Source organism: Corapipo altera, unplaced genomic scaffold (genome assembly GCF_003945725.1).
Source record: "Corapipo altera isolate COAL_440 unplaced genomic scaffold, ASM394572v1 101, whole genome shotgun sequence".
In the NCBI taxonomy this organism is placed as follows: Eukaryota; Metazoa; Chordata; class Aves; order Passeriformes; family Pipridae; genus Corapipo; species Corapipo altera.
Window position 1 is genome coordinate 81,705 of NW_020884984.1, and position 26,832 is coordinate 108,536.

The 26,832-nt window shown below is 43.0% G+C and overlaps 1 protein-coding gene across 1 annotated transcript in view; it reads left to right on the forward strand.

The window, feature by feature from the left end:
• The first annotated feature begins 823 nt into the window (after positions 1 to 823).
• The window catches only part of NUP210 (nucleoporin 210), a 59,041-nt gene continuing 33,032 nt past the window's right edge, over positions 824 to 26,832 (forward strand). The window contains exons 1-13 of the mRNA XM_027665999.1: positions 824 to 833; positions 7,086 to 7,216; positions 7,969 to 8,100; positions 10,921 to 11,017; positions 13,566 to 13,716; positions 15,335 to 15,467; positions 16,222 to 16,380; positions 16,841 to 16,909; positions 17,211 to 17,317; positions 18,638 to 18,778; positions 19,954 to 20,091; positions 23,627 to 23,782; positions 26,366 to 26,561. Of these exons, the coding sequence (XP_027521800.1) occupies positions 832 to 833; positions 7,086 to 7,216; positions 7,969 to 8,100; positions 10,921 to 11,017; positions 13,566 to 13,716; positions 15,335 to 15,467; positions 16,222 to 16,380; positions 16,841 to 16,909; positions 17,211 to 17,317; positions 18,638 to 18,778; positions 19,954 to 20,091; positions 23,627 to 23,782; positions 26,366 to 26,561 (1,612 nt within the window). The 5' untranslated portion in view covers positions 824 to 831. The remainder of the gene's footprint in view (positions 834 to 7,085; positions 7,217 to 7,968; positions 8,101 to 10,920; positions 11,018 to 13,565; positions 13,717 to 15,334; positions 15,468 to 16,221; positions 16,381 to 16,840; positions 16,910 to 17,210; positions 17,318 to 18,637; positions 18,779 to 19,953; positions 20,092 to 23,626; positions 23,783 to 26,365; positions 26,562 to 26,832) is intronic.

Here is a 26,832-nt window from a genome sequence, read left to right on the forward strand (position 1 = left end):
TTTGGTTTATGTTGTAAAGTACATTGTATACAGCCAAACCCCAAACTCTTCAAGCACTAATAAGATCTCAGAAGTGTGGACTGTCTGTCCTGGTTTGCCAGCGAGCTGCTGGGTAATGCTGGGCTGGCTGCAGCCATTCCCACATGTGCCAGGCACTATCCAGCTGTCAGAACACCTTTGCAAATCTCACTGAAATCTGTAGATGAAAAGCGAAATTACTGTATTCTAGGGAAATACCAGATTTGGTCCACGTTTGTATCTAATGCATATTTGTATTGCTAATGAGGGTGATTTGTAGGCACAGTCAGGGCGCGTTAGACTGGTGCCAGGTGCCAGCAATGGCTCGTATCCTTCACACAGACGAGCTTCAACATCCTTTTCCATCCTCTCCCTCTGCTCTTCAGAGATTAATTTTGGTCGAGAATTGTGGAAACTAGACCGAGCTCATTCTCCGTGTGCCGTCATTTTCTGTGCCAGAGTCGTTAATGTGCATTTATTCACTTCTGCTTTGCAGAGCCTGGCAGGATGTGGGTGGTAAAACTCAACGTGTGCTCAGCAAACGCTCAGGAGGAAGCAGGAGCTCTGTGTGACTGAGCAGCAGCAGCAGAGCTCAGAGCTCGGGAGGTGCTCAGGTTGCATCTGGGGCTCTGTTTCCCTCCACATCCTCGCCCCCGCAGGCCCTGAGCTGGGGGGGTTGGAAGGCAGTGACTTGGAGGGACAGGCAGCTCCACAGCCCTTGCTGACAGGGTTGCTGTGCCTTCCTGTTAGAGCTGTCAGGAAGAGCTGTTACCGGAGGGGGGCTGTTAAGCTGAAGAAGTGAGGAAGTCCCAAATGTAATGGCTTCAGAAGTGGTTACTTTGCCTCATATTTTCAAAGTGGTGGGTGGGTTTGCATGCAGAAAACCAGGGCTTTGGAATGGAAATGGGAAGATTCAGGCCCTTTGTGTCTGGAGAGGGGACTGAGGTTGTATAATACCGTTAATTTCGAGTTTAGAGGTACCAGTGAAAGCTGGTTTTGTGCAGCAGCATCTGACTTCAAAAGACACTGTTTGAGGGCCTGCATTACTCATCTCAAACATTCAGAATTCGTATCTGAGTGTCCAGTTTCGTGAAAACAGTCTATGGCACATTGTGACCTTATTTCTTTCCATTTTCCCTTTGAGGCTTCAAGTTTTCCTCTGAAAGCAGGAGATTTTCAAAGTGATTGTAGCAGTCTCTGAGAATTCCAGTGATTCAAAGGGGAAAAGGTCAAGTTCTATCACCATCCCAGCAGATTGGGAGCAATGATAAAGTTACAAGCATGGCTCTAAAGTATTTTCTGATTTTCAAGATGCTCGTGCCTTCTGCAGTTTGGGTTGCCTTTACGTTCAAATTATTTTTTGGAAAAGCTTTGTTTTCAAAGCATACGGTGTTTCCATCTGTAAATATTGTACATGGTACTATCTTCAGGGATAAAACACAGTGTGTGTGGATATATTTAGCATTTAAATTACGTCTGTATTTATCTGTTAATTACCTTAATCCAGAAATTACACCTGGAAGAATGAAAGCATTCAGCAGCAAAATTTTCTCCTTGATACCTGCCTTTGAAGGAGGGGGACACACACAAAACAAATAAACATTTTCCCCCGAGGTACACAGCATGGCTGGGTATTTATAGCAGAAATTACAGATATGTTTACATGTCTGTAACAGAATTTCATACAGTGTAGAATTGAGATGTGTGATGAGAGCCGGTGGAAGGTCTGGGTTTCAGGAGTTGGCTTTGAGACGTTCAACTGACTGGTTTGAACCGTTGAAGGGAGAGGTTTTGCTGAGTGAGGTTAGAGCTGTAGGAGGCTGTTCACAGGTGATAATGGCCCTGACCGCTGCTGTTGCCAATGTAGCGAGGAGGAGTTAATCGCCACCTTAAATAAAAGGTGTGCTACTGAAGCCCTCACTGACTCGGTTCCATCAGCCGGGTTGAGGAGAGGAGCAGGGGCAGTGCCGGAGGGAGAGAGCCAGGAGTGGTGGTTGAGCTGTGTGATGCACAGGTCCTTCCAGAGAGCACAAACCCAACACACAGCTGGCAGAGCTCATTGTCCAGCTCCTTGTCATGTTTTTGGCATGGCTTGTAAATTGATCTTACTGCTCCGTGAGATGTGTGCAGTGTTTAAAAGTGTGTATCAGTTCGTTGAGGTGTGTTTTGCTGTGAGACCAACAGCCCCATCTCTGGCAGTTGTGGTGGTGGTTTCTGAGTTACCTGCTTTCGTTGCTGGGCACCCATGAAATGTTTTAAGACTCGCTCTGTCTGGGTGCAGGTCTCACCTTGGTGATGACACATGTGGGAAGTTTCAACATTTGAAATAATGCAAGATGGGACATATGTGTTTGGCAGTAAATGCCATTTTTTAGTTTCCTAATTTGCAGTCAGGCTAAGTTTATTTCAGAACAACTTGTGTAGACTGAGCTTTATTTATTGCACTCTCCTAGTTGGAAGGTGACTGTCACTGGTGTGCAAGCTGTTTTCCTTCATGCACCTAGAAATGTGGTGGAAAGAAGCACTTATGGTAAAATGATTTTAGGCACCAGTTGATTTGACAAAATGTCCAAGTTTCAGCTGGGCATCTGTGTTGGATTTTGGGAACTATCAGCACTGGCTTAACTCTGCTTCCTTTGAAGTTAATGGGCATGCCAGCTGATCACCAGTGTAAAATCCCAGGAGCTCCATCCTTGGCTCACTCTGTGCTGTGTGATGCTTCCTTTTGCATTTAAAGCAGACCTGGATGGAGGATTTTAATTTTTTTTCTTGCTGCTTTTTATTTTCACAGTACAGTAAGAAACATCCTAGGAGAGGATTGAGTGAACAATAGAGACATAATCTGCCAGTGGGCTGTTAAAAATCCTGAAGAGTGGAGGGAACTCTGCCAGGCTCCCTTTCTGCCTTTTCTTTGGAATGGGTTCAGTTCCCATATCCTTGATTCTCTGGGAATCTGTTTTTTATCATACAACTACTGTTGCCCAAATGCTCTTTTGCCTCTTGTGTCACTTTTCATTTTTCTGTCAGTCCCAAGAGTGACTAGAAATGAGGTTCCTGGTGTATTGGTCAATCCAATCTTGCCAAGCTCTTGGAAACTTTTACTGTTCAGTTTCCTTCTGGCTACATATCTGCCCAAATATCTAATACAAATTCTAAAAGATCAAATTCATGGAGAGTCCTGGTGCAGCTCCACATAGGTGGATTTTTGCTGATTCAGTCAGTTGAGTTGAGTGTGAAAAGCTGGTAGAACAATATAAAATCTGGAGCAATAAAAATCAGAAATGCTAGGGAGGGAAACAGTATCAGGTGCCTGATCTTTGAACCAGCTGATAAATAAATTAAGCATAATCCAGGGAGGTATTGACATGTGGTATTACAGAACAGTTGATTCAAAAATACAGGCATGGGTTTGGGGAGATCTGTAGATACAATCTTGGCACAGGGTTTTGTGTCTGGGGGTGGGGAGGGGGGATGGAAACCATGAATGGAACAGAAACCAGTGAGAGGAGTGGCAGCCTCTCTGCAAGTGTCATTGACTGCTCAGCAAGGAGGGCTTTATTTGAGGGAAAGAAATACTGGGACTTTTGTCAGCTTTTTTCCCCCTCACCTCCTCACTCTTTTTTCTATTGCTTCCTCCCTGCCTTGCTCTTTCTTGCAGAGAGAGGCTGGCATGGGATCCAGAGCTGGTGCCAGAAATGCTTCCCATTGCTGGCTGCTCGGGATCTAATTTTGACCTCTGACAGGCCCAGCTCTCAATCTCACACCCTGACGTGCTGCTGAAGAGCTGCTGTCATTGGAAGAGTCTTTGTCAGTTAAAGCCAAGGTTTCTTTTTCTTGCCCATCCAGGAGACAGCAGTGATCCCAGAGCAGTGCCACTGGAGTATCCAGCCTGTTTGATTAGTGCCTTCTCCGTTCTGTGCTTGGTCCTGCATCCAAACCGGAATGTGCTCTGGATGTTGCTGAATGACAGAGGGCTCATCAGATGTGTAAATCAGATATGTCCTCGTGTAAAAAGCAGGAGCCAGGCAGATTGTTTTTAAATGTAAATCCATAGTAAACCAAGCCTCAGAAAGGCCTATTTCAGTAAAATTTTTATTAAAAGAAGAAATCCAGTTGATATTCTACCTCCTAGTTTAAAGTACTCTGAGAGGCCAAGTAGTGTCTCATCTCAGGTTCACTTCTGCAGTGACAACTAGGAGTTAATTGGCATTCAGTTGTAAAAGCTTGAAGTTCTTTTGTAATTGTGGAGTGCATGTAAGTTTGCAGTTAAAATTTAATTTTTGTTGATCTTTGCTTCTCCCTTTTTCTAATCTGAAAAGTATCCTGTAATTGGATTCAGCTTTACAACACCTCTATTAGTGCAAACTGCAGTGGTTTTTTATTACAATTCATAGCCAGATATTAAAAGAACAAATACAAACCACAGTGAAACCCCTGTTGTGTTGTAAACACAAACAGTTCCAGACTGTAAGAATGCAAACCCCTCAATAACAGAAAATCGAATGGCAGAGAATATTAAGCAATGTAAAGAGCTAAATAAAAGTCAATTCCATGCATATAACACTTATTGAAAAATACCTGCATACAGAATAAGTCAGATCCACATGCTCAGATTCAAAAGCTATCCAGCCAAGTACAGGAAAAGCCTTACTGGTTGTGAATGCTAATGTTGTTTAAAGAAGCTTGCTAAATGTTGGAAAACTGTTTTATGGCTGCATGAAAAGCTACAGGAAAATAAGTAATTGTTCACTTTTAATCTCTACAGAGTGAAGTTAAGTATGCTAATAATATAGAACATCATGTTATTTTAGAAACAGTGTAAACCCTACTATAAAAAATAGGCACATATTTGTGTACATTGCTTAGGTATATAGAATAGAATATAACAAACATTTTTCAGGTTTAAGCTTCTAATTGGTGTTTAAATTGCTCATTGCATACCGCTGTGGGCTGTTTTTTCCTGGATCAGATAAAATACTGTGAAATTTCTGGGTCAGCGGTTGCTACTGTTGTTTTAAAATCCCTTAAAACTGCCCTTTATGTAAGCAAAACATTGTTGGGAGCTTAAGGTTGGAAGCAGGATTTGCAGTTTCGTTCCAGTGGCTACAAGGAGATTGGTCCATGCTCACCTGGGCTGCAGCTGTGAACTCTCCCATAACTGGAGGTGTTGGGATGTATTATTTTGTTAAAGGATACAGTTTTAGTTAACAAGAAATGTATTTCTTCTCTGGTGTGGTTGTTTGGTTCTGCCAGAAAGAGAAGTAGGTGAAACCCGTGTCTGGGCTCCAGGCATGTACGGTGCTGCTTGGAACTCCATCCTGCTCCTTGCTGGATTCCTCCTGCAGGATTTTTCCCAGGTAGACACTTTTGAACATCCTCCAGAAGAAAAGTCTAAAGCAATTCAGGTTCCCATCTTTCCCAGGAGGGGACTCAGTGCCCGGTTTGGATTGCGTTTACCAGAGAGGGCAGTGTTTTCATCGGAGGGAGAGCAATTCCCCAACAGCTTCCTCACAGTCAGTGCTGCCTTTCATTGTTTGAATCCCTCAAAGGGCCCTTGTGAGAGCTGTGACCCTGCATCCCTGAGCACATCCAGGATCCCTGAGCACACCCAGGAACTCTGAGCACACACCCAGGAACTCTGAGCACACACCCAGGAACTCTGAGCACACGCCGGATCCCCGAGCACACACAGGATCCCTGAGCACACACCCAGGAACCCTAAGCACACAGGACCCCATGGCACACTCAGGATCCCCAAGCACACACCAGATCCCCAGGCACACCCAGGATCCCTGAGCACACAGGATCCCTGGGCACACCCAGGATCCCTGAGCACACAGGATCCCTGAGCACACAGGATCCCTGGGCACACCCAGGATCTCTGAGCACACACAGGATCCCTGGGCACACAGGATCCCTGGGCACACCCAGGACCCCATGGCACACCCAGGATCCCTGAGCACACCCCGGATCCCCGAGCACACAGCCAGGGCTATTTGGGGCTCTGGACTCCTCAGCAGCTCGCGGGGTGCTGGCTCTGCTCCCCCTGCACAGCTCCAGGCTGACCATGAGCAGGAGCTGTGAGAGGCATCTGGACCCAAGGCCAGTCCCAGCTCAGCCCAGGGCACCCAACTGTCCAACATGTTGAGTGCCAGCTCATCCCAGGCACAGGGGAACGATCTGTAGACAGTTGCAAGGGGCACGGCCTGCTTGGGTATCTCACTTGCTCTACATTTAGCCCTCAGATGCATATTGCTGCTCTGATTTCAAGAGGCTTAGTTTTTAATAACTCTAAAATGTTCTTTTCCTTGACATTTTTGGCACAGAGTAGCAAGAGCTGGACTCCACGTTGTGGTGCCCCAGACAGCTCAGTGGGTTTAGGGGAAGATGGTTTGATTCACTCTGGGCACTGTGCAGGAGAGACAACAAAATTCTCAGGAGGTTCAACAACAAACTTTTCCTTGCAAACTTCAGAACATTAAGGTAGAAGAAGGTACTTGGCAAATTTTAAAACACAGTGTTACATCCTTCTGCTAAACAGACTAAATCTTTTTTTATTTCTTGATTAAAAAAACATTTCTTGTTTTCAGAGCCCCTGGCCATAGCAAACGTGTAATTGTGATGTTCTATCATTGGGGAAGGCTTCCAGTTTTTTCAGAACTTTGATTCAAACTTGTTTTGAAAATGCAGTTACAGGTGGTGAATGGAGCAAGTCTTGTACCTTCCCTTCAGTACCGTGTGTGTTTGTGCTTGTTCCACACCGGAGCTGGTCAGCAGTCAGGCTCTGCAGCTGTGTTCAGTAGCTGGGTGCAGGTCTGGGCCGACTGAATTGTGTTTGGGGGTGAACTTGCCGTGGTGCAGGGAGGGCTGTGTTTGTCTGGGGGTCTCTGCCCTGGGCTCTCCCCTTCTCAGCCTCACGTTTGCTGGAGTCCGCGAGGAGCTGTTGCCATCCAGCTCCTACCACAGCGGGGTCCTGCCCGTGGAGCGTGCCCCGTGTGGATTGTCGCGGGGGTTTCCAGCCAGCCCCCGGTTGCCGTGCAGCAGTGACTGACCCGCCCTCCCTGCAGGTCCTCCAGCCGGCCGGAGGTGGCGAGTGTGGAGCCCCTGGGCCAGGACGAGTGTTCGCAGCGGGCGCTGGTGCAGGCCCGGTCCTCCCAGCCCAGCCGGCTCACCAGCATCATCTTCGCCGAGGATACGGGTGAGTCCTGACGGCTGTGACTGCACCACTTGCTGCTGGGCGTCCTGCTGCCCTCCAGGAGCGGCACAAGCGAGAAACTTCCCTTCATGTGCACGGTCATTTTAGACTTTCTGTGGGTGTAGCTTTTAACTGCTGTTTGTTAAGGGCCTCAGATGACTGTTAATGGTGTTAATGTTACATCCAGGAGAAGAGTAATTCGTAAAAAAAATAAAATAGAGAGGGTGACTAAAATATGCAATATACTGAAAATTAGTAATGCAAACTCATTTTGCATTTCAAAAGCTGGCCACTGCCTTTCATGTGTGACAGTGTCTGTCAAAAATGTACCTGGTTAGATTTTCTAGGGACAGAAAAAACCAGACAGTCAATTAAGTGCCTTGCAGTCACGCAGTGAAGGAGTTTATGGGGGTTTATGGTCTGTGGGTAAAAGCCATTAAGCTCTCTGGGCCATGAACCAGGTCTGAGCGTGGCACTGTACAAACCCTGCCTGTGTCCTGAGAGACACCACCTGTAAGTGGTGGTGGAGATGGAAATCAGAGCTTCTGAAGATTTAAGGGAACTGCTGTTCTTGCTTTCTTAGCCACCACTGCACTTGAGCACCATTTTGTCCCCAAGGCCATGACACAGTTTCAGTTCCTTCAGTGTGGGGGTTGGTGTCACTGCCGGAATGGGAGGTGCCTTTTGTGTTGGTGGTGCCCTCGGGGAGCACGTGCAGCGCTGGGATCTCAGGGGCTCTCTGGTGTCTCTTGCAGGGACTGGGCAAGTGCTTCGCTGTGATGCCATAGTTGATCTAATTCATGGCATCCAAATTGTGTCCACAACGAGAGAGCTCTACCTTGAGGATTCCCCCCTGCAGCTCAAAATTCTGGCTTTGGATTCGGAAGGTAAGAGATGTGGTGGTGGGAGATGAAATCTCTGTTGAAAGGTGTAATTGTCTGATGTGTGCAGTGGTTGTATTTATGACACAGCTGATTGATTGAAGCCAAGTGGAGTAATTTAAAGAGAGTTCTCTGCAAAATACACTGGAATTGGTCTGTCCTTCTTTCTTTTTTTGTTTTGAACTGCAGTAGTCTAAAGAATTTTGCAAGAGGACATTTTATCTGAGCCCCATCAGGCATCAAACAGCAGGTTCAGAGGTGATGTTGAAGATCAACCACCTATTGCTTAATTACTATCCCTTAATTACTACAAAACCCCACTTTTGGGAAGTACCATTTAGACTTGTAAGAGTCAGTGCCTTTGGACTGAAGGCATAATTATTTAATAGGAGCAGAATTTTTCTGCTTTTCATACTGTCTTCAGAAGAAGAACCACGACCTGGTACAAATTTCATGCTCAGGTTTCAACAATGAATTTTTATGCACACATGACACACAAAGCAAGTGATTTTTAGGACAACTACTGGGCTGAAAGCAGAAGGTTGAATTGTTTGTGTTGGGTACTTACTGAGCCCATCCTACACTGTTGGTAGCCCAGGAATGGCAGGTGAAGTGTGGTGATATGGTAATAATGAAAGGTAAATCTGTGGTTTATCCTGTGTGTGGCAGTGGGCTCTTGGCTCAGTGTTTGTGCAAACTCTCAGTGTGCTCTGTGGGAGGTTTGCCTTGGAAGCTGCTCAGGGCAGAGTCTGAAGAGCAGCAGTGGCTCAGAACCCACAGGAGTGTTTCATCTGCATGGCTGAAACAAGGTGTGGGTTACAAGGACTAAACTTCCCAATCTAAGTTTAGGGGCTCACAAAATCAGTTCCTTTTGACCCAAATAACCTGGGGATCTGTCCTTGGGAGACCTTTGGAAATACTGGATTCTCAGTGGACTTTATGGGCACACTTTAAAATAAAAACATTAAAGAGCAGCAGTGAGTCTACTGAAGAATATAATTGTTCAGGAAAAGAGACTCTAGAATAAGGCACTTCTGAATGTTTTTTTAAAAATATTTAGAAGGTTAAAAAATCAATATAAAATAATTCTCCAGCTCAATGGCAGCAAATGTACTTAGGTTTGCTGAAAACTTGCACAAAGAACAGGTGTCAGGGCTGTTAGTGCAGCCTGTGTGAGAGGAAGGGGGAGGATGCTGTGTGTGAGCTGGTTGGGTATCCATGGTGCAGGAACATGGCCTTTTCCCCACCATGTAAAGTCCTTAATTAGACCCTGGGGATGTGCCAAGGAGGGTTTGTTTGGAACTGATGACAATTATTACATCTTACATCTGGTGTGGGTCAGACCACTCTTAATGTTGATGTTCTGCTCCTGTGAATATCAATATATGTTCAGGAATAGTTTTTTTCCATTTTCTTCCATATGTATAGGTATATTTAGATATATAAATATATTCCAGTAATTTTTTTAAATAAATATATTCTAATTATTTTTTCTTAAGGTGTATTTTTTTCTCAGTTAGATTAATCCAAATTGCTTTCTGTGAATGTTTTTAATAAACCACTCCAAAGACAAACTCAGTCCTCAAATGCTACTTTTCAAAGATTGTTAATGCAAGAGAGGAAGATGATCAGGGAGAACTTTGGCCAAATTAAGTGTAGAATGTAGAGGGAGGAAAAAGTCATGTTGTTTTCTTTTATGTGCTGAACTTTTGCTCAAGTTATTTTATTATGACTTAACTAGAGGTGAGTTAAAGGAGAAAGACTTAAAAACGTGTGTTTGTATTTTTTTGGCTAAAACATGCATCATTAAAGTTAGACTTGAATGCATGTTAAATAATCGAGTTTCAATCAGTTTTTGTTTCTCTTGCCTTGTGTGTTTGGAGGTTTGTGTCTAAATTCCTGGCTATTTGGGATTTGGAACTCTTTGCAGGAAGTTGTGTAGAAATGGGAGAAATAACACAGGCTGTGCATTGTGCTGACTGGTGGCTTAAAAATGGCATCACTTCTAAGCATAAGAATTAAGTGATAGATTTGCATTGGTTCTTTCTTTAGAAATATAAATTTGAATGTCAAAGGGAGTCACACAAATGAAAATATATTTTAAAATATGGTTAATACTGGGATTTGTGTTCCATATTCATTTGTGCCAGTGGACACTGCAGTTCACAGCAAGATTCATCTTGAAGATTGAAAGATCTTCAGACTGGCAGCTCCTTATGCTTGAATGTGATTGTGTTAAACCTTTGTTTTCAGCCTGTTTATTCCCTTCTGCTATTCCTTAACATTTACAGTTTCTCATGTTCTAGTGGCTCACGTTTTATGGAAAGAAGGTGCTCAGTCTGAGCTCTTGGAGTGAAGGCTGACTGTTGTGGATAAGTCGTGGTTGTGCTCATAACCAAAAGGACATTTGCAGTTCATTGGTGCTGTGAAATCAAGTTACCCAAATGGTGTCTCAGATCTGCATGTTTCGAAATGAAAGGTTGTTTAGCAGGATTTTTTATCTATCTTGCTAACCTCCGAGAAGCAGTAAGGCCTTTGTGGCCAGAGGGGAAAGGTGGTTTGTGCCTTAGGGGCTGGCAGGTGGAGGGGAGGTGGGCACACCTGCACTTACCTCCTTGTGGGCTTTGTGGAGAACGTCAAGTGGAATGTGGTGTTGCAGAAGGTGAAAAGACACAACTGGATTGTGATTTTTAACTAAATACCAGTGGCTCTTCTTGTAGGGGTAAGATTGAGAAATTCCCTGGGGGAATAAGTCCTGGTGTATGTCCCAGGAAGCCTCTCAGCTTGTTCTGTGGTTTGGTGTTAATGGCAGTGTTTGATTTCCAGGGAACACGTTCAGCACGTTGGCAGGGCTGGTGTTTGACTGGACCATAGTGAAGGACCCCGAGGCCGGAGGGTTCTCAGACTCCCACAGTGCCTTACGGTAAGGACATTCCACTGTCCTCTGAACTTCCAGCTCTGTCAGTTTGGGGTGTATAAACATTTCCCTGTGTCCAGGCAGTTTACTGAACTGAGGCCTAAAATAATAGTGCTTAAGAGTCAGTTGTTTCAGGTTGTTTTTTTTATCAGTGCCAGATCAACAGCCTGGGCACTCTCATCCCTGTGTACTTTAACTGATAGTGTTCATGAGCAGCTCTGATGGAACAGTTAGAAATAAATAGATGCAGTTGTTGATCTTGATGAAACATCTTGTGCAAAAGGAAGAGTTAGCAGTAAGACTTATCTCAGGATTTCAGCAGTTTTATTTTTTTTTTTTTAAGGAAAAGAGAGGTTCTGTTTCAGAAAGGAACTCTCTGAACTTGAAGAGTTACAGATGTCAGTCAACACTTAGTCCTGGTGTTGAAGTAGTTCTGAAAGTAGCTAAACTTTAAATTGGCTTGGAACAAGTGCCTGCCTGTGAGCCAGATACAGCTCCCAGGGCCAGGTGGAATAATTGAATGAAAGGTGTTCAGTGAAGGTGTTCAGTGGATTGTCTTTCAGACACAGCAGTGAATACAAAGCACTTGCTTGATAAGAAAGCCCTGGTGCTTGGTTCATCATCTGTACTGACCCACAGACCGAGTTCACTACTGGAGTTTAAAGTGCTGTGTTTTGTGGGAACTTCTGTCCAAAGATCTTGGAAGTGCTTTACAGCTCACTAATGTGAGTGTTTTTCAGCATTTCTGTATAATATGGAAATATTGCCTCCATTTAATGGGAGTGGAATTCGTGCCCCAAAGTCAGAAAACTCACCTGTGGCAGGGATAGGAATAGAATCCAGACTCTATGATTACTTTTTTTAAAGTATATTTTCCTTCCTACATTTGACACCAGTCCATCTGTGGTGTCTGTTTTGGTGATGGGGTTTTTCAATTATTATTTTATTAAGCATGTTCACTATTTAGTTTTACAGTGAAGACTTCATTGTTCTGTTCTTCAGTGGTTTCAAAGAGAAATGTGAGTGTCCCCCTTTATTAAGCCCATCAGGATTGAAGGCTGCTTAGCAGTGCCTCAGTGGGATATTTCCAGTTTGGACTCCAGGAGTTTGGTCTTTGCACTGTCACCAACTGGTGTCAGCACACCAGGATGTGTTACTTAGCAGCAATATGTTAATATTCCTCATATTTTATGTCCTGGTGAATCTTGACTTTGCTCAACATGAATGCTGGTAGAAAAAATGTGTCCCTGATCTGTGTGAATTTACCAGACTGTAAACACATGAAACACGGGTTTTTCTCACCAAACAGTTCACAGACACTTGTTGAGTACAGCTTGAGTCAAAACTTCCTTTGGAATAGACTCACACTCATGCACCAGCGGGTTCAGTGTCTTCAGAAAAGAGCAAAATGTAGGTAAATTGAGGGACATGAAGTAATGTAGGAAATCCTTTACAGAAACTGGCTTTATGTTCATATAATGATTGCGTGAGCAGCATGTGGAGAAACCAGTTCTGAGAGCGAGCAGAGTGGTTGAGAGTGAACTTCCATCCTCAAACCTGTGTTCCAAACACACTGCAATTGGGGTGGGGGTAGCAAACAAGACTCTTTGCTACTGGGTAAACACAGAGTCCAGTTTTGCAGCCTTGGAGAAACAAACCCAGAGCTTTACCTGGGGAAAGCCTGTTAAGCCCATGATATTCCTGAAGCTGCAGATGTGAGAGAGCCAGAGGGAATGGCTCCCACTGGGGATCCAAGTCCTGGTCCATAGGAGCTTTTAGTTTCACTGAAGTATTTGATAGAGATGTGATTTTAACCAAACTAATATTGGTCTATGCTCTACTCTTAGCATAGCTATGATAACATAACAATATTCTGTTGCAAAATACATGATGAACTGTCACAAATATGTTAAAATCTGTGTCTGTTCTCCATGTGGCTTTACTGCCTTTGCTGTGAAGGTCACATAAAGCCAAGTACATGATGTGCACATGAGAGCTGGCAACCTGGAAAACATGATGCTCTTTCCTTGCTGTCCTGTCATTTACCTGTTCATGGCAAATCCCTTCCCTCCCTGTTGTCACATCTCATTGAAATTTCTAACAGTTACTGCAAGTATTCTACTGGTAGACCATTTCCATAGTCATGGATTAAATGCATCCTGCTTTCTCCATGGGGGTCAAAGTTATGTTCTGGGTTTGTTAAGCTCTTACTTTTATAAATATAACCTTTGAGTTTCTCATATCAGTTGTTCCACAATAATCTATAGTTTCTGCAGTCTACACCTACTGTACCATCTGGAGGGGTCATTGTAGACAACATGTGCAGTCTTCTGATAGCTCTTGAAAGCCCACAAGCAGCTTCAGACAGACTTTTATCAGTCACAGAAATGAGCTGCAGATATCTCAAGAATGAGGAAAATTTGGATATCTGGTCCTAGGCAGACATCTTAAATTTGCTTAAAAATGGAAGTAGCTGGGAATAGATGCTGGGTTCTCTGTGGGTTTACAAAGATCATTTAACAATTCTCTGCTCACTTTTTGGTTCACTTTTCAGTATCCTCAAGTTCCTAGAATCCACTTACATCCCACCGTCCTATATATTAGAGATGGAAAAAGTTGCCAAGCAAGGAGATACCATTCTGGTGTCTGGAATGAAAACAGGGAGTTCTAAATTAAAAGCAAGACTACAGGAAAGTGTCTATAAGGTAAGAAACTTGTGTTCATCCTGAATTTTTTATTATTTAATCTTACAGTCCAGTGTTGCAGTAGCTCTCTGAGTTTGCCCTGCCATGTTTGTGGATCTCCACTGTGGATCTCAGTGCTGCATCTCTGCCACAGTGGATTGACTCTGTAGCCCACATCACCCAGAAGGGGCTGGAGTTTGGTGCATGTGCCAGAAATCATTTGTAAACATCTGACAGAAGGCCCTGTGGCAGAGAAACACACTCCAAATGCCTCTGCACAATTTTATTTTTCCTGATATTCATACTGTATATGTAACTAGAATCGTAGCATTTGGCCCTTTACGCTTTTAAAAAAGACTCAACTAGAACACTTCTGTTCTTTTTCTCAGTAAATAAATGACTAGAACAAGGATTGCTCTGTTGGATATACCTTTATTTCCATCCTGTGAACACTTTCTGATCCCCAGTTCTGCCTCCTGAGGTTCTGGTTTCCAGGGAAGGGAATGTCAGTGCCACCAGGGTGTTCAGTGCAGTGCTGGCTGCTCTTCCAGCTGCTCTGGAGACCGGGATGGTTCTTTCTGTACAACTTCTGGTGATGAGTTTTTCGTTTAGCTCTGCAGACAGAGTTGGTTTTGCCCGTAACAGAATTTACAAACACCTGAGAGAGTTTTTGTGGCTTCCAGAAGTACTTGGCATCGTGCTACTGTCAGCTTAACACTGCTCCTTAAAAATCCTTCTCTGGAACTTCATCTCGTGTCTGCAGGTCTGGTTTGACAGATTTCTGCTACCACAGGTTGTACTTCATGTTTCTGCTGAAAGTAGAATTGCCTTGGCCTATCTGACCCATACCTGTAGAAGGTGTTCCACAAAAATGTTATCTGCATGTATGTAACACTAGTCAGGGGACACAAATTGTAGTGCCTCTTAAGAATTGTGGCTTTGTTACAGCTCTGCCTAATTGTGCTGAATACATGTGCTTGCTCTACATGATATCACTGACTTTTGGGGGTTTGAATGCTTGTAGCTTGCTTAGTTTTCTGGTTTAATATTTATATTTCTCAATTATTTTTGAGCTGATACTGTGAGGGAAGTGAAATAATATTGTTGTGTTAGTAATTTTTTTCTCTTTCTGGTTTAGTAGTTCCTTTAAATCTCCCCCTGCTGCCAGACTGCACGTTTTCAGTGAACATCCCTCAAACAGCTGTAATAGAATTTATACAATTATCTGTTGTATTCCTAATTTAATAGACCAGTGAGTTGGATGTGGATTCCTTGGTGCAGTTCTAATGGATGTGCTGCCTGGAGGTACCATGTTTTACAGTGGGGAGGATGAATTTCTGGCTGAGTGATCACTGAGCATCTGTCTCAAGTTTTTCTGTATTCTCTGGAAAACAGAAGCAAAATGATCTTCACAGAGACTCGATTTTTTTCCTTATCCTTCACAGTGTGCACAGAGCAGGTCTCTGTGCCATTCACTGTCCCTTGCATTGCCCTGTTGTGACAAAATTGGAGGCGAAAATAAAGAGCCAATTGCAGCAAGTGATATTTTTCACTTCTAGTTCCTGCTGCTTGGTCTGCTTCAAATGAGCTGCTCTAAATGTGCTTACTTTTTGTTTTTTTCCTTTCCCTCCATTGATAGGATGTACATCCTGCAGAAGTCAGATTGCTTATTTTGGAAAACATCCTTTTAAATCCAGTATATGACATTTATCTGCTGGTAGGAACATCAATTCAGTACAGAGTTCAGAAAATGAGGCAAGGGAAGATCACAGGTTGGTTCCGTTCTCTCTTATTTTTACTTTTTAATGCTTTGTGTGAATTATTAAGTGCTGAGAAATTTTTAATTGTATTTAAACTACTTTGTTAATATTTAATACTGTTTTCCTAAGGCACACAATGATACAGCTGTTTAGTTCTTTCTGTCAAAAAAATTGGGACTATAAAGAATATACTCTTGCAGATTTATGGGGGATGTGAAGGTGAGGGTAACTCAGAATAGGAACCAACACTGGCATTTTAGATGTACTCATTTATTTCACAGTCACTGAGAATCTGAATGACTTTCTTAGTTAAATCAAATTCAGATTAGTAACTTTTCTAAGAGAAAATGTTTTATTGGCAGATAGATTTGCTCCACAAAGGAGAGCCTCTATAAGGGTGGGTTGGTTGGCTTTATGCCCATTTAAAAGTGTAATGCTTTAACTTTTTTTTTTTTCCTTTTTTCTCTTTTTTTCCCTTTTTTTTTCCTTCTTTCTTGTGAGGCTGGAAATTACTTGGATGTTAGGTCTAAATAGTGAGCTGATATTAGTTGGAAATTGCAGATCAAAGACACTGAAGTCTGGCAGGAAGCTCATCTTGTGTGTGTGTTGATACAATGACAGAAATGCTGTTTCTACAGGACATTAAAACTGCAGATTTAATGTGTGCACTCAGCATCAATGGAAAATAATCAGCAATAATTAGCAGCAGCCAGGCAGTGACACACTTGCTTTTCTCGTTTCCCGTGTTGTCTTGTTTTCCATGCAGAAATAGCGATGCCATCGGACCAGTATGAGCTGCAGCTCCAGAACCACATCCTGGATCCCGAGGGAGATCCAACCCGGCCCGTTGCCAGCTTGGACCAGGCAACCTCCACTGTCACTGCATTGCAGCAGGGCCACACCAACCTGCTCCTGGTGCACAAGAGTATCCTTCCTTCGGGATGCCTTCCCACCCCCAGCGTCCTGCCAGGGGACAAACTTTCCACCCTTTGCAACGTTATCCCTGTTTGTACCGGGAGCCCTGAAAATCAGGAGCGCTGGTGGAGCCATGGGAAACAGCTCTGCTGGGAATTCAGGCTCAGCAGAGCTGTCAGATGCCTTGGAGTGCTCTAAGAAATTGGGTTGGAAAAAGATCAGTTAAGTCAGGTCTGTTCCCCTCAGTCGCTGTGGAAATGTGATGGGGCTTTATTCCATTTTTGTATTTCAAGCACGATGTTCTCTAGTGAAATCTCTCCAGAATGCTCAGTGCCATGCAGGGAAGTGGGGATAACATTTATTCCCAATTCAAAATTAGCTCCAAGTGGCCAAAGAGGCACAAGGAGCCCCAGGAATAAGCTGATCTTGACTTTTGACTAAACTTTTGTGTTCCTTTACTAAGACTCCAGGTATCCACATGCAGGGGGTGTCCAGGCTGCCCAACAGCACTATCTATGTGGTAAATCCTGGGTATTTAGGTTGGTATTGATTTTCTTGATTGCTTAATATAATTTCTTGCCTTGCTTTTGTGGTTTTCATGGTGTATATACGCTCTTCCATTCCTCGTGTTACTTTTCATAGAAAAGTAATTTTATTCATAAAAGTAGCTTGATGTGAAATAGGTTTAGTACTAAATACCTATTTTCTTTTATCTCTGTATTCAGCAGCTTTAAATAATGAATGTTCATCTGCAGAGTGTGGGCACCAGAAGCCAAATGCTTTTATCCATTAGGGAAAGATGTTGTTGGTGTGTGCTGTTCAATATCTCCTGTTTTGTAGGATTTACAGTTCATCCAGGTGACAGATGGGTCCTGGAAACGGGCAGGCTGTATGAAATTACAATCGATGTCTATGATAAATCAAGCAATAAGGTGTATTTGTCTGATGTAAGTTGAAATGTTTATGTATTCCCAGTGTCTGTCTCCTGAATCCTGACTTGCTTTGAAATTAGTTGAGTGGTTTCCTATTTCCACTGAGGTAGGACAGTGCAAAGAGTGTTGTTTCTTGCCTTTTCCTTTTTTCCCTTTGTTTTGTTGCTGCTGCCTTTTTAAAATAAAGCACTCTGGGTGATTCACGTGAAACCATTGGATTCCTAAGTGCTGTAGAGAGAACTGGAAGAAGCTGGACAATGAATGTCAGGTTTGGATGTCCAACCACCCTCACAGAGAAGAATTTCTTTCTAAATTTCACATACTAGGTACCAAATCTATACGTCGTTCTTAAAAAAATACACAAAGAAAACAAAATTTAAATGGTTCATTTGCAAGAAGAAGAAAGTAATAAAATTTAATATTTTTAATTTTTAAAGTATTTAATATAAATTAATATATAAATTATATAAAATTATATTTTTAATATAATATTTATAATTTGTATATTACATATTTTATATAATTTATTAAATACATTTTTATAAATGTGATGTAAAATTCATCAATAAAACATCAAAATAATAACATTATATATAACAACATATATATAATATATAAAATATATAATAGATCTATATCATTATATATTATTAAATATAAAAATATATATTTTATATATATGTTATATAATATATAATAAGAACATATATAATATATATTTATGTAGTATATATAATGTATGTTCTTATATCATTTATTGTATAAAATTTATGTAAATATGAAATAAAATTCATCAATAAAACATCAAAATAATAACAAAATCTAATAAATTTAGAAATATTGATAAATTATTAAATATTTGATAAAATCAAGTTATTACTTTTCAGAATATGGAAAATATGGGAATGATATTTTATTTGCACATAATGGCTTCTTGAGCTACAGATCTGGGTTTCAGCTTGAGCTCAGTGTGCTGTTGAGGCAGTGTATTTGTTCTTTTTTGTTTAAGAATGGCAAAATTAAGAAATTATTGTAATATATAAATCATTGGTAGAAATATTGGTACGTTTCATGTTAAATTCCATGTTGCTGGTAATATAAAAAGGGAAACTTTCTGTGGAGTGAATGCTGTGTCTAAAAGGTAAAACCTTACTGAGAGACTGAAACTTCCGTAGGGAAAAGTTCCAATCTGTTTCAGCAAGATGTGTTTGAACTGTGTTGCTCAACAATAGCTTTCTCATTGATTTGTTATTGATTTGCTCTATGTTTATGGGTGTCTGTCCAGTTTTGATGTCATTTACCTGTGGCAATCTCTGTTTGATGTTCTGGTTTTAGAACATCCGAATTGATGCTGAGCTGTCCAAGGAGTACTTTGAGGTGCTGCAGTCCTCTCTGAATGGATCATATCATTATGTGAAGGCAATCAAGGAGGGGCAGACCAGCATTGATGCTGCCCTGACAGCAGTGGTCGATCGGGTACGTCCTCAGCAAAGCTCTCCTGCTTCACTGCCCGGCCGAAAATTCATTCAGCTGTGCAGGAGTGACCTCACAGTGAAAGAAAACCCAAGAACTGCATAGTCTGAGCTGCTTTGTTTGAACAGTTTGAGAACCAAATTTTAAAATCCGTACTTGAGGAGAGCTCAGTTGAGTCAGCAGAGGATTTGTGTAGATAAGGAGTGGGATTTTGGTCCCAGGCGTGTGGCAAGCGCCTGTTCAGGCCGTGGTGCACAGCACTGACCTCTTCTCTCGTGGCAGGTCCTCATGCAGGCACATCCCATTCCTTTGGGCTGGGGCAAAGGCCTCTCAGGCTGAGGGCTTGTACAGTTTGTTGTGGTAGATCACCAGTGTCAGACCCTGGCCTTGCTCTGCACTCACTCACACTGAGGGAGTTTGCTATCATTTGGTAAGTGATGTTAAATGCTGGAATGAAAATCTGCCAAATGTATCAGCCTGCACATTTCTTCCAATTAGTATTGATTAGCTTTCTGCTGAATATGTGGCTAACTAGGGCACATGGTGTGCAAGTGACTTGCTTTTGCTTGAAACTTCAGCACTTCAACCCATTTGCTGTGAAATGATTTCAGTGGTTCCTGGAGTAGATTTGTATGTGAGAAGCCAGGTCATTCTCTGTGTCAGAGAGGTGCTCTTGAGTGGAATGGGATCCAGTGGGAGGTGCCAAAGTTTTCCTTCAGAGCTGCAGTAACTGTGTGTTGTGGCACTGGTGGCATTGCAGTGACAGCAGAGCTGTGAAGGCCAGTGACTGGGGGGTGAGCAGTGGGTCTTTTGGGCTGAACTTTGTGCTCAGAGTGGAACAAGCAAGGAGTAAAGACAGGTGTTGAGTCTCCAGATTGGTTCCCCAGACACAGTCTCAAAACAGTAGTGAAAGAGTGTCCCTCTCCTTGCTGTTTGCCTTTTAAATCAACGAGGGCACCTGTTTCTCCATAGCAATAATCCTCATTGAATCCAGTAGCACACCTTGCTGCCAGGAGCTGACTGTTTGCTCACACGTAACACAGTTCATGAGTGACCCTCAGTAGTGTTCCTTTCTCTCCTGAGATGTTTCCAACAACTTGTCTGTACGTGAGGACTAAACATGGAGTGTAGGAAGCCCTGTGGTGCCGTCTGTGATGCTGTGCTCTTGCCTTTGGCAGGATGGAGGGGTTCACACGTTACCAGTTCCGGTGCGGAACCAGCAGGATGTGGAAATCTATGTTCCCATAGTTCTGTCACCCAGTATCCTGACGTTTCCTTGGCAGCCAAAAGCAGGAGTCTACCAGTACACCATCCAGGTATGCCAGAGAACTATCCAACTGCAGGGAGTACTGCTCAGGCAGGCACAGTGAGGCCTGAAACCACTTACAGAGTGGACTTTGGATATTCCAGGCACAGGGATATCGGAAAATGTATTTGGAGGAATTTAATGGGATGTTAGGTACAGGAATGAATGTATAGTTTAAAGAAAGCACCAAGAAACCAACAAATATAAAACCCCCACTGACTTTCACCTCTTGTCTTGCCTTCCCTTTCTCTCTCCCCTCGTGTATGCACCGCACAAATGTGCATGGAGTGGTTTGGAATTCCAGGAAACATCCTGGGTACAAAGCTTCACAGCGATAATTAGAGGCTGTCATTTGCTGGAAAGGGTGGGAAGTATGAATTGGACTGGGAAGTGACTGCAAAAAGGGCATGACAAGATGAATTTGCAGCACTCTGTCAACCTTGGACATCAGTATCCTTCACTCACCACACTCCTCATACTCCTAATAAAAAGTTCTAGGGAGGCAAAGGCCTCAGTTGCATTTGCAGAAGGGACTTTTTCCATATGTTTCTTATGTGTGTGTCTTTTTCTCCCAAGCTGTCAGTTGTTCCATATGCTTCATGAACCAAATGGCTTGTCTCCCAGTATCCCATGCCTCCAGTCTAACTAAGGGAAAGAACATTGTGCTTTCCCAACCAGACTCTTATCCCAGGTCAGTGATGCCCAAACCCTGCACTCAGGTGTTTGATGCACAGTTCCTGCCTCTCCCTGGTAGCAAGAAGTAGTGCTGACTTTTGGGTCTGTCCTCGAGTCAACGGTATCCAGAAAGAGGCAGTGACACACAAAGAGGCAGTGACACACGTGGTGTCAGGCTCTTCTCCCAGGTAACAAGTGACAGGATGAGAGGAAATGGCCTCAAGTTGTGCCTGGAGAGGCTTAGATTGGATATGAGGGAAAACTTCTTCATGGAAAGGGTTGTCAGGCATTGGCACAGGCTGCCCAGGCAGTGGTGGAGTCTCTGGAAGTGTTCAAAACGTTTGCATGTGGCAGTTGAGGACACAGTTTAGTGGTGAACTGGGTTGATGGTTGGACTTGATGATCTTAAACATCTTTTTCCAACCTTAATGATTCTGTGATTCTGTAAAGAGAGTCTCAGAGGGATAAAGCTGCATTCCCCAGTTAAATCCCAAGGTAACTGCCCTGAGTTTAGTGCTACTCTGTACTTCTGTTTCCTGTGGCATTAGTTCAGTTTAGTTCTTGCTATTCCCAACCACACCAGCAGAGTGTGGTAAAAATTCTTAGTACAAATATGCATTTTCAGTGCTTCATCATAATTCTGGTGGAGTTTTCCCAGTAAGGGAAAGTAAATGTTTTTTTGTTTCCCACCTCATTCACAGTTCTGTTCTTCTCTCACTTTACCTTGCATATGTAATGAAGCATCTCACCAGAGAACATTCCTTCCTGGCACTGTAGTAATTGTGTCAGTATTCTTACTTTACTGTGAGTTTTTTCATTAAAAACATGGAAACCTTTTTCTTCCAACATTTCAGTTGGTACTTGTAGGAACTGAGTCCATTTGTCCAGTGTGGCCATTCCACAATAGTGGTGGTTGTTGACAGGAGTACACACACAGCTCCACTGTCGTTCCTGCCTGTAGATCAGTGTTTACCTCCTACTCCAGAGTTTGTCAGACTGTTTTAAATTGGTGAGTTGACTTTTTCTGAAAACAAGTTGAAAGAGAGTTTTTGGATCTAGCTAAATTCTGTTTATAGCTGAAGTAACTCCCTCCAGATGGTATCAGAACGACTGGAAGGTTTTGCTTTGTCTGCTCTCTGGTTTGTTGTGGTTGCTTTGTTCATATCTGTGCTGCTGAGGTGGGTTCTGCTGCCTTCCTTCAGTCCATGCCTGGGAGCAGCTCAGTGCCAGCTTTGGGAAGTTCAGGATGTGGAGGTTGCTGTGTGCTGGGGAGGCATCACTGTCCAGGGAGCAGCTCAGGCTGTGGGGAGTTATTAGACTGTAATAAGAGCTGGTTTATCATTTCTCTCCTCAGGGCTGGAGAGAAAAAATGTAGTGCTGTGCCAGAATATTTGTTTGGCAAGGAGATGAGACTTCATACAATTAGTAAGAATTGGGTATTTCTGGTTTATGTTTTCTGCTCATCTCTCTGTTTTAATTAAAAATACCTTTACAAAACGTGCAGAACTCCTGCAAGCTTTCAGCCTTTCTCACCACATCTGTACATCTCCTTCTGTCACACATATTACCTGTTTATCCATTTGTCTGTGTCCAGTGCTCCTTCTGTAATCAGGGAAGGAAAAAGGGAAATGAGACTCCTTTTCATTTGCCTTTTATTCTCTTTTCCTGGTAAAAGTTATTAGCCAAGTGCCTGCATAATTTAGAGTTGCTTGTTTTCCACACTGTCCTTTTTTATCACCTTGTTTGTTTTTACTTTAATTATGAATCAGTTTAAAGGAAATGCAGAGGAAGTTAAAGAAATTAAAACAATATACATTAAAAAATTGCTCCAGTGTTCACCCTTGTTCTACTCTGATGGAACTTTGACATCTATTTTGGAGTGTCAAAGTCATCTCTTTTTTTTGACTTGCTTTAAACATTTTCTGATTATACCTTCCTGTACAGTATTTGTCTCAATAGGCATTTCCTATAGCTCCTAATACTGATGTTTACAATCTACAAGTTTTACAGCATTTAATGATTGTGGTTCCCCAGTAACTGAGATTGCACAGCCTGGAGGACAATACTCTGTGCTGGCAAGTGTTTATGGCCCTTCCCTCTGTACAGGAGGACCCTGCAGCAGATCCTGCCTTGGCCTGGCAGCCAGGGGCTCCTGCAGTGGGGAATCCTTTGTGTCTCTTGATGTGACCATTATATCAAGTAGCTGGTTCTCACCCTTCTGTAGTAGAATTTCACTCCCTCATGGAATGACTGTCCTGTTGCTGGAGCAGCACTTTATTGAATGGCTGCAGGTAGATCTGCTGATATTCAGCATAAAAATAAAGAAGTATTGCCAAGAAAACAGTGACCTTTTCCCCCCTCTTTTTTCTTTTTTCCCCTGTTGCCTCATTCCCTCCCTGCCTCCCACCTCCTTTTCTCTTCCCTTTAGATCCCTTCACAGATCCCACTGGAAGAAGCTGGTAGGTGCAGGGTGTCAGCAGCTCTGAGACCCCAAATGAGAGCAGAGAACAGTGGGAGTTTTGGGGAGTAGGATTATCCCTCTGGTGTGCTGGTCTGTGCTGGCTGTGAGCACAGCTGGGAGTTGGAGACTCCCACCAGGCTTGAGCAGCTGCAGGAGGGATGTTTGGGTTGGCAGCACTGGTGTGTGCATGAAGAAAGCTGAAATTCAAGTGAGTGAAGGGTAGTAATCTTCTCATCTCTCTTGTTTCACTTTGCTTATTTGGAAGTTCTGAGGTGTTATTTTATTTGTGTTTCCCCATTCTCAGTGTGTTCCTGGTTTTCACACAAGACACTCACAGGTGTGACAGCAAAGAAACGTGAGAATCATATACTTGATAAAATCTTTGCAAGATTTTCTCTCTCTATTCCAGGCTCGGGGTGGAAGTGGAAATTTCAGCTGGTCCTGTTCTAACCAGGCTGTTGCAACAGTGACAGTCAAAGGAGTAATGACAACTGGCAGTGATACTGGGATCAGTGTTATTCAGGCAGTTGATGTCCAGAATCCCTTGCATTATGGAGAAATGAAGGTAAGGCTTCCTTTTTTCCCTGATCACTCTTGAATATGGGTTTTGGAAACAGCGAAGCAACTGAGAATGCCATAGGCATTCCCCTTCCAAAAGGTTCCCAGGAGATTTCCCTGCCTGCCCTGTGGAAACTAAGGGAAACTAAGTGATGAGTTCAGTTTGTGCTCTAGGGGTCCACTGCTTGAACTTCACTCCAGTTTTGCCCCTTCCTGACTTCCTTGTTGGAAGTTTTGAGTGCAAGGAGGAAATGGTAATTTACTCCTGGTCTGACCATCTAAGCAGACAAGGCAAACTTCAAAATGCATTCTGCAGGGTGACAAGTGGGTGTTTTCCCCTGATATAAAAGGATGGCAGATACCAGGATGTGCAAGAAAATTCCTGTCTGGAGAAGTGCCTGAAGTGAGTACAGTGCCACAGAACGAATCCTGAGACCAAGGCTGGCCAAGAAAAAACAGTATTTTAGGAAAATTAGGAGAAAATGGCAGTGGAAGACATGGCTCCCAAGAGGGATTTTTTGGTCTTTCTGCAAATCACCCCCTGTTCTTAGGATTTGGTCATGGTGATCAGGGGGTGTGAGGAGTGAAGAAAATCCAGGAACAGCACATGGAACAAGTGTGCAAAGGAAGATGAAGAAGCTGCTCTGGTTAACACTGCAAATCCACAGTCTAAAATACTTTTCTGCAGAGTGTTGCTGATTTGGAGATATCTTCTTCTATCCTTTGGACACAAATAAATTTCCTTAATGAAATTCTTGGCAGGCTTTTGAGAGCAGCTGGATCTATAACATGATAGAATACAAACTACAAGTACTACTGTGGTGTATATTTGCTGCTGGGAAGCAGCACTATGCTGCCTTCACAAATGGAGGATTTTAATCTCTGCTTGAACTCTGTGCCTTTTGCAAAGAGCTAAACATGGGAATGGAAATGTGACAGTGTTCAACACAGAAGTGTTGAAAAATGTGTTTGGTCGAGTCTGTCCCATAATGAAGAGGGAACTATGGAAACAGATATTTTTCCTACATTTTCCCCCCTTCTTTTCTTTTTTTCAGTGTTTTTAGTTTATGTGTTTTGGGAAAGATATTTCTAACTGAATTTTATTTGGAGCAGCTTCATCTACTGATGCTGGGTTTTTGAGGGGCAAGTTAGCTTGGGGGTTTGCTCAGAGTTTTTATGTCAATTCTGCAAAATGAGTTTGAGAGGTACTAAACTTCATCCTTAAAATAATGACTGAAATTCTTAAAATAGTGGCACAAATTAAAATCTGTTCAGAATTTAGTTTACAGACTTGCTCTGAAATAATTCACTGAACAACCCAGGGTGCTGCTTTTTAGCAGTGCAGCAGTTACAACAAGAGAGAGAGGAATGAAGATTTTTCAGCTAAAACTTGTTATCGTCAAGCATAAGTCAAAGCCTGAGGACAGAAAAAATCCTTGTGTCCATGTGAGCTTTCAGAGCAGTGTGTTGCACAATCTGAATAGGTTATTTTTGAATTCCTTTGTTCTTGTGTTAGGAACTGCTTTCTTCACAGAGTAACTGCAGAGTTCTTTTTACTGACCTGGGTGAGCAAGTTTAGTAGTAGTACTTTTAGGAGTAGTCAATCCACACAGATTACATCTTTAACTCTCTACCATATGGTTTGGTGTCCTGAAGCCATTTGCAGAAGATTAGGTAGTTAAGATATTGCAAATAAAAGCTTTGGTCATAGTGATTGTTATGAAATATGTGGTCAGTCTGTGGTGGATTCTGTAATGGAAAAACAAATCAGAAAAACAATGCAGTTAAGGCTTGTTCATCAGCATACCAGCTATAGAACCATAGAGTCATGGAATGGTTTGACTTGGAAGGGGCCTTAAAGCTCATCCAGTCCCACCCCCTGCCATGGGCAGGGACACCTTCCACTAGCCCAGGTTACTCCAACCTGGCCTTGGGCATTCCAGGGATGGGGCAGCCACAGCTTCTCTGGGCTGTGCCAGGGCCTCCCCACCCTCTGTAACAGCATGGAAGATCTATTGCTGCCAATCTTTTTCTGTATTTTGTTGTTGATCAGTTCTCTGAAGAAGAACAAAGCTGAGTACAGGATCAACAGATGGAAATACAAACCAAGATTACCTGCTGAAGCAGAAGGTTGTTGGATTAGGCAGTAGATGCTTGTTCACTTATTTTAGATGTCTGCATATTACTGTGTGGAATTGTTGAGCTCTGGACATCTATAAAATTTTGCCAGCAGAAATGTGAGAAAGAAGATAAAAAAGCCATTGAGGAAATATTTGGGTCATTAGTTCCTTTAATGTCTACATCCCTGCTGCTGTGAGTGATGGGGGCTGGGCAGCCTTGCTCACTGTGCCGGGTCTAGCTCAGATGTGAAAAAGTCAAAATGTGAAGGTCAGGGTTGGGTGTTAAATCCGTCCCAGTTGGTGATGGGACCTCCTGGAGACACTACACAGCCTGGTCCACACCTTAAATCAGCAAAGCAGAAGAGAGAATTATGGGAGGGGCAGTCAAAGGATCACCAAGGTCATGTGGGCTTGGGCTGCTCTGGGCAAAGAGCTCTGAAATGCCTCTGTGCTGTGTTTCTCCCCTCCAGGTGTATGTCACTGAGCCCAGTGGGATGGAATTCACTCCCTGCCAGGTGGAAACATGTGTTGGCCAAACCCTGGAGCTGCCCCTGCGGCTCAAGGGCCTCACGACGGAGACGGGCGCGTTGATCCCCCTGCGGGACTGCTCCCACCTGGCTCTGCAGGTGGAGGTGGAGAACCAGGGCGTGTTCAGCCCACTCGAAGGTGATCTGACCCCCTCCCTGATGTGGCAGTTAAAGGGAGATGTTCCTGTCACACATCTCCTTTCAGTTCTCACTGTTCTGACTTCGGGGGGGGTCAGAGTGGGTTTATTTTGAGGATGCATTTACTTTTTTACGCAGAACTTCCCTCTGATATTTCTGATGTTTGGGGGACTCTAAAAGCATTTGGCAGTCATTTTATTGGATAATATGTGGTCTCCTTTATGTCTTTCTCCTGATTTAGTATTTTTAACCTGCTTTAACAGGCTGTAACA